This window comes from Carettochelys insculpta, chromosome 19 (genome assembly GCF_033958435.1).
Source record: "Carettochelys insculpta isolate YL-2023 chromosome 19, ASM3395843v1, whole genome shotgun sequence".
In the NCBI taxonomy this organism is placed as follows: domain Eukaryota; kingdom Metazoa; phylum Chordata; order Testudines; family Carettochelyidae; genus Carettochelys; species Carettochelys insculpta.
Window position 1 is genome coordinate 4,732,914 of NC_134155.1, and position 15,202 is coordinate 4,748,115.

Here is a 15,202-nt window from a genome sequence, read left to right on the forward strand (position 1 = left end):
ATACATGGCTATGGGTTAGGATAGGAGCCAGCAAAACTCTATTGGAAGCTACATACTATATTTACAAGTAATACTGAAATCACCTCCCTGCCCAGAGGTAGGCAGCATGGTAAGGAAGAATGAGTTCTGCATACACTGTTCTGGTGCTGAATGGAACGCTCGTGTATAAAGCCATGGTATGCCCACATCTTGAGTACTGCACACAGATGTGGTCACCTTGTCTAAAAAAAAAAATCTATTGGCATTGGGAAAGGGTTAAAAAAAAGAGAGATGAGGGGTCTAGAGCAAGTGCCATGTGAAGAGAAATTCAAAAGACAGATTCCTCATCTTAGGAAAGAGGAGATTAAAGGGGGATATGACAGAGGTGTGTAAAATCATGAGAGGTTTGGAGAAAGTGAATAAGGAAAAGTTATTTACTTGTCGCCGTAACATAAGAACTAGGAGTCACCAAATTAAATTAAGGGGTAGCAGGTTTAAAACAAATGAAATTTCTCTTCACACAATGCACAGTCAACCTGGGAGCCTCCTTACCAGAGGATGTTGTGAAGACCAGGCTGTTAGCTGGCTTCAAAAAAGAGCTAGGTAAATGCATGGAGGTTCAGTGCATCAGCACTTATGAGCCAGTTTGGATAGGAACTGTCCCCCAGCCTCTGTTTGTCAGACTGGAAACGGATGGCAGGAGAGGGGGATTGCTCAGTGGTTTCCTGTTCGGTTCACTCCCTCTGGGGCATCTGACATTGGCCACTCTCAGAGGGACTTTTGCTCTGACCTAGTGTGGCCATTCGTATGTTCCTTCGGAAAGCTGTTCCTGCAGTGACGAGTCTTTCCCCCAGGGCACGGTCCTCTAAGGCAGCACACCCCTAAAATGGATCTCCCACTGTTAAGAATGGAGACTAGTCTCTGAAGAGACTCTCAGCTAGCTGATGCTCAGTGATTGTCTCCTGCTGCGGCAGCCAACCACTAATATGAATGTCCAACCAGAGGTAGTAACCCATTGCAGTAACCCATACCTTAATTGTCGGTTTGAGATGTTTATTGATCATTGTGGTTTAATCAGGGTGCCAACAGGCCTGTACACAGAAAAAATTATTGCCGTGCTAGCTTATTGCAAGAAATAAAAGTTCAGAGTAGCGATGAGAAATTCAGCGGCAAGCACTGGTAGCTTCATAGCTGCTGCGGGTAGAATGGGGCTCATCCATCTAAGTGTTTCCAGCCTGTTCAGCCAGCTGTTGGATGAGATTCACAGTGCTGCCTGGGGCCATTTTCAAGAGCAACTCAGCTCTGGTCAACTACGACCCTTGGCTAAGGTGGGCTCTTCACCCTTGCTGGGACCGCAGGATCTGTGGAGCGTTATTCTTCAGTAGCTAGGTCCATGTATCAGGTGCTGCGTTAATTGGAAGGTGTCTCCTTCCCTTTACCAACACCCTGGGCTGGTAGCTGGTTTGATGTTAGTGGTGGACAGTTAGGACCTTTACTAGAATGCCTGCGACGAGTGTGGCGATAGCCACCATGACAGCCAGCCCACGCCTTATGATCAGCTGCTTCCCAGACAGCATTTCCCCAATCGTTGAAAGGGCAGGCGTGGCTTCCTGCTGTGGTAGCTGGTAGGTCTGCCCCTCCTTGGTGATGCTTGTCAGAATAACTCTGTTCTGGGCTTCTGCTTCCCCTGCAACACAGCCGGGGCGTGGGGGGGCAGGAATGATAGTGTAGGGCTGCTCAGGCTGTAGCATTTAATCAACTGGCAGTACTAGGGTCATGAGAGGACCTGACAAATGAAATGGATCCCTGCCCCAGTGCGGAAGGGTGCCTTGCCAGGGCCGTGTACTTAACCTGCTTCATGACACGCCTGGTTTGCCTTGGGAAGTGGGGCATGAATGAGACCTTCTGCAGCCCCTACAACCCAGCTGAATCCTTCATCTTCTGCTTTTATTACACCTCAATTCCCGTCCTTCTAGCTGGTGTTCCCCCTCCTTTCCAGAGCCTGCAGGAAGAGCAGTGTGCCAGCCCTTCCATACAGGGTACATGGGAAAACAGCTGAGCAAGCCCAGCACTTATGGGGAGGGTGGGAATTTGCCATGTCTGTGCTTTAAAATCCATTTATTGTTTCAAGCTCAGGAGGGAACTGGCTCCCCCCTCCCAGGTGCACAACAGAGCCCCAGCTCTGAGCTCAGCCTGCTGGTGCCTTGAAATTCCAGTCATTGAGCAGCCTACACCGTCACAGGGTAGGGAGCCATAGGAATGCCAAACCAGCCAAGGCTAGCATCTCTGCAGCTGAGCTACGCAGAGTAACACCCTCAATTTCATCAGGTGTCTCAGAATCCCAAGGCTGGAAGAGACCGCAGGAGGTCAGAGTCCAGCCCCCTACACTGTCAAGAAGCCAAATTTATAGTGGTACTGGGGTTCCTTTGCTTGTGCTGGAACTAGGGCAGAGCCAGGGAATGTCACTTTACATGTTAGATCAACACAGTTAAAATCTGTGTCCCCCATAACCTGCTTAGGTTCCTGTGTGCATACGTGCTCCCTGGTATATGTGCTAAGAGCAGTAGCTGTTTTAGTTAGCTACCTGCTGTATAGCTCTTCCGTTAATGAGAGGTCTCATAGGTGTAGCCTGATCATCTGCAGGTTATGCTAATAGGCCATTCATAAATCAAACCTGTTCCTACCAGTGGGGAGAACCAGCTTGTGTGGGACAGGAGCGGAGTTTGTTTCCTCGCCAGCCAGCTGGTTGACACCTGCCCGATGCCGTGCCTAAGAATATAAACACACTGGGTGTGTCTACACTTGCATTCCTCTTTTGAGAGAGGTGTGCAAATGAGGTATAAATGTGCGTATTTCAAAAGAAGAAAGCCAGTGTAGAGGCTGCTCTTTTGAAAGTAAACACCCATCTTCGAAAGGAGCCTTCTTCCCTTTATTTAATGGGAAGCCCATTGCTTCTTTTTCTATACTTAGAGGCCAAGAAGAACAAGTTTTCTCCCTCCTCCTTATGACGCCCTTTTAGATACCTGAAAACCGCTGTCATGTCTCCCCTCAGTCTTCTTTCTTCCAAACTAAACAAGCCCAATTCTTTCAGCCTTTCTTCATAGGTCATGTTCTCTAGACCTTTGATCATTGCTGCTCTTTTCTGAACCCTCTGCAATTTCTCCACATTTTTCTTGAAATGTGGTTCCCAGAACTGGATACAATACTTCAGCTGAGGCCTACCCAGCGCAGAGTACAGCAGAAGAATGACTTCTTGCGTCCTGCTCACAACACACCTGTTAATGCATCCCAGAATCACGTTTGCTTTTTTTTTTTTTTTTTTGCAACAGCATCTCACTCATCCAAAGCCGCTTACCTCCTCAGAGGCCCTTTTCCAGTTCAGCCGCACGAGGTAGAAGACAGTGCTGCTGGCGGATACAAAGCCGCTGAACAGAAAGCCGAGCCAGAGACCTGGGAGGGGGAAACACTGCTGTTACGCAGGTGAACGCAGTGCCCAGGTGGAAGCTGAGGCAGCAGCTGCTTAAGAGACGCTAGCCAGACAGGACCTCCTCTTGGCCCTGCAAGCCTGAGTGCCACCAACATCGTGCTGCCTGTACGGCCCCACCATGGGCCAGCCCTCGAGTACCTGCCTTAGCCCTGGGCCACTGCATACTTGCTCCATGGGGCGGGTACACGCGACCTCCCATGCTTGGCAGGGTTGCACCTGGCAGGAGCTGCACAATACTGCTACCTAGTGGCCACTGCTGTACAGGACCCTTCACACAACGCCCGCCTGTCAGCTGGCTGCGCCCCAAACCCAGGAGGTACTCCCAAGCCCGGAGCAGCCAGCAGCAGCCCAGGAGCTCACCTGCTTCTGCCAGACTCGCCCAGGCCAGGTAAGTGGGGCCGGGGTGTTAAGCAGTCAGTGTGTAAATGAATAGGGCACTGGAAGGTGGGTTGGGGAGCGTTAGAGACCACACTGGGGAAGCTGAGGTGGGCGGACGGGGGGAGCTTCTGCACCCCCTGGCTGAAGTGGTTTCTGTTATATGCAGGGTTTGTTTCAATGGCTCTCAGCACCCCCAAGTTCCCCCAGCACCCCTGGGGGCGGAGGGAAAAGAGATGGATGGGGCGCCGGGAGATGGAGTTTTTCTTGGACAGGATGAATTGTTGTGGGGTGGGGGACTGATGGAGATGTGGGGGCAGGGGAGCGGGATGGGTAATGAGAGGGGGCTTTTAGGGAGTGCTGGAGGCTAGCTGGCATTGGGACTGCGTTCCCAGGAGGGGTGAAGGGCCACACCCAGAAGGCAGACTAGCCCATGATGGGTCCCTCCTAGCACTGGAATCCATGAGAGGCTGGTACCTGCTGAGTATTTCAGCTGTGTCTAGGATGCACCAAACAGGAGCAGGGGCCAGAAAGCCACTCCCTAGAAACCCACCCCAGCCTCTGACCCTCCCCTTACCAACCCCAGCCAGCCCACAGGCCGGCTAACCTTTGGGCCCATTTTAAAGAGGTAAAAGTTCGGTGCCTTGGGTTTAAAAACAAGGGAAGCCGCCAAGAGAGGTGGCCAGAAGCATAGTAACAGCTCAGCCTTCTGCCGAAGACAAGAGCAGCAGAGACCAGCCTCAGAACGCAGCCGGTGCTGGGCTCCGTCTACCCTGGATTCTTGGCCTCTGGACTCCCAGGGCTAATGGGCCAATGCCCTTTCCCCACCTTTCGGGGTTTGTACCTTTCACTCCAATCCTGGCCACGAACAGCAGCACGACTGCCACAGGCAGGCCCACGCCATAGTAGCTCAGAGCATTCAAGATGGCGCCAACCTTCTGCTTCCCGGCACCTCTCAGCACTTTGCTGGTTACGCACTGCAAGGAGGACAATGCCTGGACTGTTTTATGGCCTGGGGCTGCCCACACCCCCCCGGGTGTTTTACTTCTCCTTACTGACCTGTGGGAATGGGAAAGGGACACCCTCCCCCCAGCAGAGACACTCCCGTCATGGCTGGCTGCTGCCAGGTAGTTGGTAACTCCTGGGAGCTTGTGTAAGAGCCTTAGCCCAGGGAATCTGCTTTCTTCAATCCAGTCCCTGGTAGCCCTGGGGTGCTCCAAATGACCACAATCTCTGTCTCCTTCCCTCGCTGCTCATTCTCCCACCCAGGGAATCCCTGCAGGACCACAGCCAATGGCCAGTTCCCTCCATGACATCAGCTGTGGGTATTTTTCTGAGCTCTTTCCTACAGCCTGTAAGGCAACATCCCCCCAGCTCTTAGCCATGGGGTTAACTTGGAACCGTTTCCTGGATGAGTCCAGAAATGAGGTACACCAGGTTTGGCAATGACAGCGGGTGGCAAATGCAGCAGGGCTGTACATGCCCTGCTGTACTTACCGTGCTGCATTCTAACAGGTGGACGACCACGTACAGCGGCATAACCTCCCCCACCAGCGCAATGATGTTTCTAGGCAAGGAACAATGGAGGCAATCAGGCCTCAAAATCAAGTGTGTCTCCCACAGCTGAAACTACTTCCTGCTCCCAACACATCGCTGCTGTGTCATGCACAACTGGCTGAGACAGGCACCAATGTGCCTACAGAGACTTGCGTACGGCAGCCGCTTTACGGTGCAATTACGCATAATGGTACTACAGGGCTATGCCACAGGCTGGGACCAGTGTTCTCTGTAAGCTGAGCACTCGGGCGGCTGCCCAGGAGAGATTCAGGTGCTGCCTAGCTGATTCGCAGAGTGCCCACAGCCAGCAGCGTGTATTTCTATTGGTGGTGCACATCCACATGTCTTGGCACAAGTAACAAAATTTATTCTGCACATGGATGGAAAAATTAGAGGACCCCTGACTGGGACTGAATGGTGAGTTACAGGATGTTCTGCTTCTGCCATGGGAAAAGTCACCACCTAGGAACAAACTCTTCACCCTGGGTTGGCCTTTATCCAGCAACTCAAGGTTTCAGGTGTGCATCTGTGTGATCAGGTAGAGGCCATTGGGGTGGTACCACCCCGCTGACTAAGCTTTGTGGTAGGCTTTCTGCACAGACTTGATCAGCTGACTTCTCCCAGACCAACATTTGCTCTGATCCAAACAGAGGCACCTCCACCAAGGTGCACTCTTTCTTGCAAAGCCTAGCTCCGCGCCAGCCTCACGTTTCCAGTGAAATCTCCGCTGTGTACATGCGAGACTGGGGGCAGAAAAAGTAAAGTGCACCCACTCCATGCACATAGGAGCCCTGCAGCCCCCAAAGAACCTCTCCCACGATGGCAGCCCCCAGGCACCCCTTCCTCTCCTCTCTACGCATCCACATAATTCTCTCAACTCTGTCTTTACTAGTAACTTGTAATCTTTGCTTAGTCTGAAATCACTGTAGTACCAAATGAGAGCAACTCACAGGTCACTGGTAAATATGTATCCCAGCACATCCTTTGTGGCTGCTAATATGATGCATGTCACCAGGCAAAAAAGCCCTGCAAAGCAAAATCAGGGGTCAGGAGAGTAGCTGACTGTGCCATGAAATCTGCTTCCCTCCCAGGCCTGGGGGGGGTCACCCTGTGCGCTGGGCATCCCTCTGACGACATAATGACAGCTGGTTTGGCTAATCCCAGGATGGCAGCAGTGGGATACTGCTGGAGCGATCGGAGTTGCAAGTGGCAGAGATCGGTGCAGGAGGTTTGTACAAACCCCTGCTTTCGCTGTGCCTGGCACTAGGCAGGGCGGCGAGTGTCTCACCATGACTGGCACCACAGCACACGGTCAGGCACCACCCCCCAATCGCTGGCCACCACTGGCAGTCACGCACCTGTGCACAGCATGCCAATGGTGAAGGACCTCTTGGCCTCGTCAGCGTTTCCTGCGCCCAGCGCGTTCCCCACTCGAATGCAGACTGCATTGCTGAGTCCGTTGGGAATCTGAAATCCCAACACACACTGGTCTAGGGCGGGGGCTCCCAGGGTGAGCACAACGCCTACTCCAGCCTGGCCAATGGCTGGGGATAGCTGGGAGCTGATGAAGGTGAATGAGGACAGAGCTCTGCAGAGCATGGGGCCACAGGCGCTGGCTAGCGTAGGGGCTGAAGCTGCAGGAAGGTGCACTAGGGAGGGGCCTGGATGTCTGATGCTAGGGTTGGACCCGGGGAACCCAAGGGAGGGGTGTTTCAGGCTCTTGTGGGGGAGGGAGGGTAAAAGAAGAGAGGAGGCAGAAGGTGAGGAGCAGGGCCTTGGGCACAAGTGGCGGGGCTGAGGCTAGACGCCTCCCCAGGCAGCAGGGTCACTGGCCGCCCATGCATGGGGCAAGATTCCTGGCTGGGCACAGCAAGGAGCAAAGCTATAGGCGATCAGCACATGGGCAGGTAGCCAAGAAAGCCGAGGTTCTAATCCTGCCTCTGACTCCAATTCCCCTTTGTGACCTTAAGTACGTCACCGTGCCTCCCAGCCTCACTCTCCCCATCTGTAAATTGGGCCTGCCTGTATGAGTGCTCTGCACTACAGGGGCCCCCTTTCAGGAAGGGCCCTTAGGTGGTACCATAGCGTAATTAATTCTCACCATGTACAATATCATGGACACCTGGTATATGATGGCCTGTGTGGAAAGGTCCACTAAGCTCAGTAGGCCTGAATGGGAGGAAAGTCAGAATTTCATATCCTTCCCTGCAGGAAAGCAGCCCCTTCAAAGACCAGGTGAAAGGCCAGGTGGATCAGTGGCTCTCAACCTATGTGGATGACGGTACTCCTTTCAGGAGGCTGATTTGTCTTGCCCGCCTGCCAAGTTTCATCTGACTTAAAAACTACTTGCTTACAAAATCAGATACAGAAACACACAAATGTCGCAGCACATGCTGACCCACTGAAAACTGGGTTCCCTTTTTTCAATTTACCCTCTCATTACAAACCAGTTCCACTGCCATACAGCAAACTCTTTCATATCCAGCAGCCCTGGAACCAGGAGGCTGCCAGATAGTCGGATATTCTAGATGACAGAGAGGTACATCTAGCACTGAGTAACACTAAAGAAAAACAAGATTAGATATTAAGAAACAAAAATGTATGCAGAGGACTTTATTTCCCAACAACAGTAGTGTTCTACACTGGACATTAGAGTTTACTGTATACAGATTGTACATACATTTCAATGTACAGTACACAGAGCCATAGAAAGCAAGCCATGGTAGGACATTTAGCTAGTGTTTTCATGTAGCCTGTTGTAACCATTAGGCAAGTACTTAGAGGAGTTGCCCTACCCCTGGAAAACCTCTGCATACCCCCACAGGAGCACGTACCCTGGCTCTGAATCTCAGAGCTAGATCCTTCTTGAGGAGTACTGTCACATGCCCCAGCAGTCCCCTCCTTCCATCACTAACCTACCAGGAAGTTTCCAATTTCATAGGTCCACCACTCGATGCACACCATGAGCATGCTGGGCACAGCCAGACTGACAAAGGTGTCCCACTCCTGGAGGCACTCACTGGACCAGCCTGGGACAAGAGGAGGAAGGGGGTAACTGGTCAGCCGGGGCGGGGGAGAGTTTGCACATGGAGAACCAGGAAGGGAAACTGCTGGTGGCTCCGGTCGCGTTCCAGAGCAAGTGATGTGCAAAGAGAAAAAGGCCCCACTCAGGAGCACGCAAATGCCACAAGTGTTACGGGTGCAGTGAGTCTCTTTGGGGCATCGGCTGTGTTAGAGAGTGCTAGGGACCAGATAACTCCCAGTGGAGGGAACGGCCACCATTTCTGTAATCAATGGGCCCCACCAACCCCATGCTGTGACACCCATTAGCCTCAGCCAGAATTTACTCCGACACTGGCAAGTGTGCCTTGCCCACTAATGTAACCCACACACCTAGGGGTGGTTAACTGTCCCATGCAGTGGTACCTAGACCACTTCACAGAGAAAGAACAAGTGTTTCCACAGCCTAAGCTGAGCGCCAGCTGACCTTTAGCTTAAGCTCCAGAGGCCCCTGTACTAAGCTCCAGAGATCCCAGCTTCTCGTCTGCCTGTGGGCAGTTACACTAACATATCCCAATGTGCCCACAGGGCCTTCATGGACTCTCTCAAACCCAGGCCCTGGTTGGTCAGGTGACCCCTGCCAGGAACTGACAGCAGGAGGGGGAGTGGGCTGTTTCGACTGCAGCCCTGGGATGCCGGGACGTGAGGCTCAGATCCACAGGAACACTGCTCATGGGTATGACCCTCTTTCTGTGCTCAGCCAGCATGCGTGACACACGCTTTTGGGCTGAGCTGTGGCTTATGGAATGTGGTACCTGGCAGACCCGCTATACCAAGGTTATCCCGCTCATCCGCAGAATGACATCAGCAAAGAGGGGAGCATCAGCCCTGGTGAAGTAGAGATTTTTGCAGGCACAAGAGCGTAAAGAGAGAACGACAGCTCACCTTCCCAGGTCTTCACATGAAGCTTCTTCATGACGATGTAAAATAACAGGCAGATGGTTTGCGTGTACTGAGCAATGGTGTTTGCACAAGCGGAACCCCTGGGAAAGGGACAGAGAAAGCAAGTTGTAGAGTCCTGTCTCGCCTGCTGTGGCTGATGCCTCACTTAGCAGCTGAACCAAAAACAGAGGGACAGACAAGCACAGCATCACGCCCACTCCACACACAGCTGTACATTGCTGAGTGGGTACTCAGTGAGAGGGCATTCACCGCCTTCTCCAGCATTTGGAATTGGGCACTTCTGGGAGCTGGACGCTGGAGTAGATGGACTGGCAATCTGGCCAGCTAATTCCCTCATTGGTTGGCTAAAGGACCGACATCTCTCTGGGTGGAACCTGATTGGCCTGGACTGCAGAGCCCAGAAGGCTCCATGGAACCACTTGCTACCTGCCAGCCTCCAGTTGGGGTGTGGATGTTTGCCCTGGGCTTTTAACCAGATCAGTGACCCTTTCCTATGCATAACAGACACTTTCTATCTCCCAAGCACGGCTGCACTCCCTATGTCAGTGGTTTTCAACCTGTGTACCATAAGAACTGTCTAAGTGTGCCATGGAAATTTAACCAATTTCTGTGCTCCCTCCCCACCTTCTTTGCAGAGCCAGGGGTGAGGGAAAATTGATGAAATTTCACAGCACACTTAGATAACCCTGTGCCAGCTGGTGGCTCAAGCAGCAAGGCTGAGTCCCAGCTGCTGCAGGGCTGGTCAATTTCCCTTTGCAGAGGCTTTGCAAGGTGCCTGTGGGAGGAAAATTGAGGACCCTTGCTGCTTGACACCCCCGTCCCAGCTAGCACAGGATTATCAATCCCCCCCGCCCCGCTTCCCATTGTGGCTCTGCACTTATGAGCAATTTATTCAGCTGGAAAAAGTGGGTGTGCCATGGAATTGTTTGCTTCATTGAAGCATGCTGTGTTACTGAAAAGGTTGGGGGCCAGTGCGTTATGCTAATGCTTTTGGGTCCTGAAGACCTGCATCAGTCAAAGCCCGGCTGACAGAGCAAGTAGAGCTTTTAAGGAGGCAGGACATGGTATCTGGTGAACATACCATGTTTTGCTCAAGATGGGTCTGCGTTTCAGCAATGGGGAACATGATCTCTATGGATCACCTTGGGGCCTGGTGTTCTGGATGAAGAGAGATAGCTAGATTACTGATCCAAATATTAAGCTCCTCGCTTTGTTTTATTCTTAAGCAAAGGCTTGTTGGCCTTAACTGGAATCCACGTGCATGTTCAGAGAGCTATAGTACACCTTGGAGAGCCATGCAGTCTCCCAGCAGCTGTCTGTGACCCAGCCAGGTATGTTCACTTAGGCCAAGGTCTTTTAAAAGCAGCTAATGTTTTCAGGTGCCCAAACTGAGACCCCTTCAAAGGCTCTGATTTTTCTGCAGTGAGCACCCGCTCTCTGAAAATCAAGCCACTGGAAGGGGGTCTCAGGTTGGCCATGCAAAAATCAGTCTCACTCAGCCTTGGCGGGACATCTAGTTTCTTTCTTCTGAATAGTCAGACACTACTCACGTGACGCTGAGGTCCAGCAGGTGGAGAAAGACGTAGTTTGCAATTGCATTGATGATATTTCCAGCAATCCCGCTCGCCACTTGGGGCCAGATGATCTTCTGAAATTGAACAAAATACAGAGCTGTGTTTTTTACCAGCTACCAGAGTGCCATCGTCTTATCTAAAATATAATGTGGCTTCTGGGGAAACAGGCATCTCTGTGCTTCACCTGGTCCCAAACTTTTGGAGAGTAACGAGAAAAAGAAGAAGTGACTGCGGAGGGTAGAACCGATGAGGCACATGCAGAATTTTGTTCAACAGAGCAGCCTTGTAGCAAAGGGAAGTAGCTTTGTATTCTGATTGGCCAGGAGCCTGCAGCTGTATCAGAATTATTGCTCATCACAGACGCCATTCAGGAAGCTGGGGTCTGAGACTGGAGATCGGTGTTCTTTTCCTAATTCCATCATTAACTTGCCGTGTAATCCTGGGCAAGTAATTTAGGCCCAAATTTTCAAAAAGCGGCTCCTGATTTAGGGTTTCTTAATCTAACCTGCCCCAGCCTCTTGAAAGGCCCCCTCAAGGAGTGACCTCACAACCCTGGGTTCACAAGGCCAATGCTCTAACCATGGAGCTATTTTTCCCTTTAGCCTAGCCTGTAGGTGCTCAAATTCAGACCCCCGCCCCTGGGCCTGATTGTCATTTGGATGTGCTGGTGTTCAGCACCTCTAAAAATCTGACCACACAGGTCACACTTCAAATTTTGAATTCTTAACCATTCTGTGCTCAGTTTCCTTACCTGTAGCCTAGGGATAATGGTACTTTACATACACGTGCAAGGCGTGTCTGAGAGCCTCAGAGCTGTGAAAATACTATTGCTTCTGAGGAATGGAAATGACAAGTCAGGTGGCATTTTTTGCTACAGAGCCCACCAGAGCCGGAATACAAACACAGAACTAATACCCTACCCTCCTGTCAGCTGCAAGCACTTCTGTTATTGTCTAGAGTCAGGAATGCCCATGAGAAGCCAAAGCTGGCCAAAAGGAAGACTCACCGTTGGACAATAAATGCAGAGAGCAAAATTCACTATCACTATTGGCTTGGAAAAGAGGCAACATGCACCCAACTCTCTGAAATATAGGTTGAACCTCTCTAATCCTGCACTCTTTCCTCTGACAACATTCGTAATCTGGCATGATTTTAGTTAGGTGGACGACCGCTTATCATGGGTGTGGCCAAGTTTCCTATGGTCCCAAAAAGCTTTTTTCCAGCCACCAGACCTGGATCGCTCAGTTATGTAGCTGTAATTTACTCTACGTGTCTTCTAAGAGCCCAGTACGCAGTGGCAGTTGTGGTAATGCTACCAGACAATGCTGACATCCCATGGTCCAGCAAATTCTCTCATTCGGCACCATTCAGTTCCCAAGAGTGCTGGATGAGAGGTTCATTGTGTACCATCATGTGCAAAGTTAGGAGATTAATTAGCTGAATTGAAAAGCTAAATGGATAGCTACAAGCATTCAAAGTGAGCTTTGGATGGAACACCACTTTGGAGAGGATTGGCCAATCATTAGCATAAATGCAAACAAAGCTGCTGCACTGAACACAAGGCCTGGTGACTGGCACAAACCAAAGCCACAGGACACTACCTGGCGTGTGTATTATGCTAGTTACCAGTGCAAACCAGCTGTGAGAGCTCTACTCTGGAGAGTAGCCCTGAGCAACTGCACAGAATGACAATTTGCCCCCTTTAACCAAAGATACAAACGTGACGGCAAAGAGCAATGGGACAGGGAGCAATGGGGAAGCCTACCTGATTGTACAAATATCTTATCTCCAACTGGTACAGGAAAACAGCCTGCCAAAATAAATGAATCAATATGTGAGATCAGGGGACGGGTCAGAGCAGTGCCTAGAGATTATAGGAGAAGCAGAAGGCAGTGTCCAGCTAGCATTCATGGAACACAGGAAATAGTCTGCTTTGGACAGCATCACTGTGACTAGGTGGGCAGGACAAAAGCCTTTCTCCAGCGCCATTCCATGACCTATTAGGTAACAGAGCCCAGGGCATGCTGCACTCAGGGGCTACGTCTACACTAGCCCCAAACTTCAAAATGGCCACGCAAATGGCCATTTCGAAGTTTACTAATGAAGCGCTGAAATGCATATTCAGTGCTTCATTAGCATGCGGGCGGCCGCAGCACTTCGAAATTGATGCACCTCGCCGCCGCGCAGTTCATCCCGACAGGGCTCCGTTTCGAAAGGACCCCGCCTACTTCGAAGTCCCCTTATTCCCATCAGCTCATGGGAATAAGGGGACTTTGAAGTAGGCGGGGTCCTTTCGGGACGAGCTGCGCGGCGGCGAGGTGCGTCAATTTCAAAGTGCTGCGGCCGCCCGCGTGCTAATGAAGCGTTGAATATGCATTTCACCGCTTCATTAGTAAACTTCGAAATGGCCATTTGCGTGGCCATTTCGAAGTTTGGGGCTAGTGTAGACATGGCCAGGGTGAGATGCCAGAGTCCTTCTGCTTCCTAGATTAAACCTACCAAGGCAGTTTGGCAAAACCAGTATCTGAAAACTCAGCAGTCCAGGGACAGAAATCCTTAGGATGCTCTTGGACAGCGGGGGAGAAAAATCACCATAGTAGTAATACTGTCTATTCACTAGCCCTTTACGAGCATGAAAAGCCAAGCTCCTTTGCTAGCCAGTCCTAAAAATCCAGTAGAGCACTTGCCCTGGGCCAGAGGAGGCTCCTCTCAGGCCTGTCTCCTGTTTTGAACCTTTCTGCAGTAAGAAGAAAGACTCTTGGCTTGCAGGGAGCCACAGCAGGCAGAGAGGGGCCAGGTGATTCCTCTGAGCTGCTGGTGGGGGCGGTGGCATCAGGCTTTGGGCTCTAGTAGAAGAAGAAATTTCCTAGCAGCGACTGACTGCGAGAGTCAAGGGTAATGGGAACTTACGGGAAGAGCAGGGACAAAAATCATCACGTAAACCTGGGATAACCTGGGGAAGATACAAAACCCAACATTTAGTACCAGTGTCACCTTCTAAACAATCCTATTCCCCTGCCAGCCCTGGCCTCCCCCTGCGCTCTTCCTGAGGGGCAGAAGGCCTCACACCAGGCCCAGCTATCCTTTACCTTCCTCCAGCATGGCTACACCTTTCTACAAGCCATTGTTTCAAGAAATGGCTCCCCTGGGGAGCCCCGTTTGGTGTGCCCTGGGCCAGGGCACTGTGCAAGAAGGAGGCAGGGACTTGGCCCTCAGCAAGGCCCAGGGCCAAATTCTGCCTGTGGTTATACTTGATGGGACCCCTACTAATATAAGGGTAGGGTTGCATGGAGTGAGCTGACAGCACAACTCAGCCAACAGCAAGAAAGTGGTTGCGTCAGTGATGCTGATAATTGGGCCCAGCCAATGGGGAGAAGGGAGCGCTCCCCTGGTGTTGTCGGGGGCTCGGCCTGGCCCATGAGGAGAAGGGAGCGCTCCCCTGGTGTCGTCGGGGGTCGGCCTGGCCCATGGGGAGAAGGGAGCGCTCCCCTGGTGTTGCTGGGGGCTGGGCCTGGCCCATGGGGAGAAGGGAGCGCTCCCCTGGTGTTGTCGGGGGCTCGGCCTGGCCCATGAGGAGAAGGGAGCGCTCCTCTGGTGTCGTCGGGGGTCGGCCTGGCCCATGGGGAGAAGGGAGCGCTCCCCTGGTGTTGCTGGGGGCTGGGCCTGGCCCATGGGGAGAAGGGAGCGCTCCCCTGGTGTCGTCGGGGGCTCGGCCTGTCCCATGAGGAGAAGGGAGCGCTCCCCTGGTGTCGTCGGGGGTCGGCCTGGCCCATGGGGAGAAGGGAGCGCTCCCCTGGTGTCGTCGGGGGTCGGCCTGGCCCATGGGGAGAAGGGAGCGCTCCCCTGGTGTCGTCGGGGGTCGGCCTGGCCCATGGGGAGAAGGGAGCGCTCCCCTGGTGTTGCTGGGGGCTGGGCCTGGCCCATGGGGAGAAGGGAGCGCTCCCCTGGTGTTGCTGGGGGCTGGGCCTGGCCCATGGGGAGAAGGGAGCGCTCCCCTGGTGTTGCTGGGGGCTGGGCCTGGCCCATGGGGAGAAGGGAGCGCTCCCCTGGTGTCGTTGGGGGCTCGGCCTGGCCCATGGGGAGAAGGGAACGCTCCCCTGGTGTTGCCGGGGGCTGGGTCTGGCCCATGGGGAGAAGGGAGCGCTCCCCTGGTGTTGCCGGGGGCTGGGTCTGGCCCACGGGGAGAAGGGAGCGCTCCCCTGGTGTTGCTGGGGGTCGGCCTGGCCCATGGGGAGAAGGGAGCGCTCCCCTGGTGTTGCTGGGGGCT

General features: G+C 52.7%; 2 protein-coding genes across 2 annotated transcripts in view; one reads left to right on the top strand and one right to left on the bottom strand.

Annotated features, from left to right (window-relative positions):
- The window catches only part of LOC142023023 (aldehyde dehydrogenase family 3 member A2-like), a 22,957-nt gene extending 19,525 nt beyond the window's left edge, over positions 1 to 3,432 (top strand). Inside the window, exon 10 of the mRNA XM_075013530.1 lies at positions 3,309 to 3,432. Coding sequence (XP_074869631.1) covers positions 3,309 to 3,374 — 66 coding nt within the window. The 3' untranslated portion in view covers positions 3,375 to 3,432. The remainder of the gene's footprint in view (positions 1 to 3,308) is intronic.
- The window catches only part of SLC47A2 (solute carrier family 47 member 2), a 21,233-nt gene continuing 7,053 nt past the window's right edge, over positions 1,023 to 15,202 (bottom strand). Inside the window, exons 5-17 of the mRNA XM_075013529.1 lie at positions 13,846 to 13,888; positions 12,701 to 12,745; positions 10,912 to 11,009; positions 9,344 to 9,441; positions 8,314 to 8,427; positions 7,500 to 7,567; positions 6,757 to 6,865; positions 6,349 to 6,424; positions 5,339 to 5,408; positions 4,686 to 4,818; positions 3,335 to 3,429; positions 2,664 to 2,748; positions 1,023 to 1,666 (exon numbers count right to left, since the gene is read on the bottom strand). Of these exons, the coding sequence (XP_074869630.1) occupies positions 1,449 to 1,666; positions 2,664 to 2,748; positions 3,335 to 3,429; positions 4,686 to 4,818; positions 5,339 to 5,408; positions 6,349 to 6,424; positions 6,757 to 6,865; positions 7,500 to 7,567; positions 8,314 to 8,427; positions 9,344 to 9,441; positions 10,912 to 11,009; positions 12,701 to 12,745; positions 13,846 to 13,888 (1,252 nt within the window). The 3' untranslated portion in view covers positions 1,023 to 1,448. The remainder of the gene's footprint in view (positions 1,667 to 2,663; positions 2,749 to 3,334; positions 3,430 to 4,685; positions 4,819 to 5,338; positions 5,409 to 6,348; positions 6,425 to 6,756; positions 6,866 to 7,499; positions 7,568 to 8,313; positions 8,428 to 9,343; positions 9,442 to 10,911; positions 11,010 to 12,700; positions 12,746 to 13,845; positions 13,889 to 15,202) is intronic.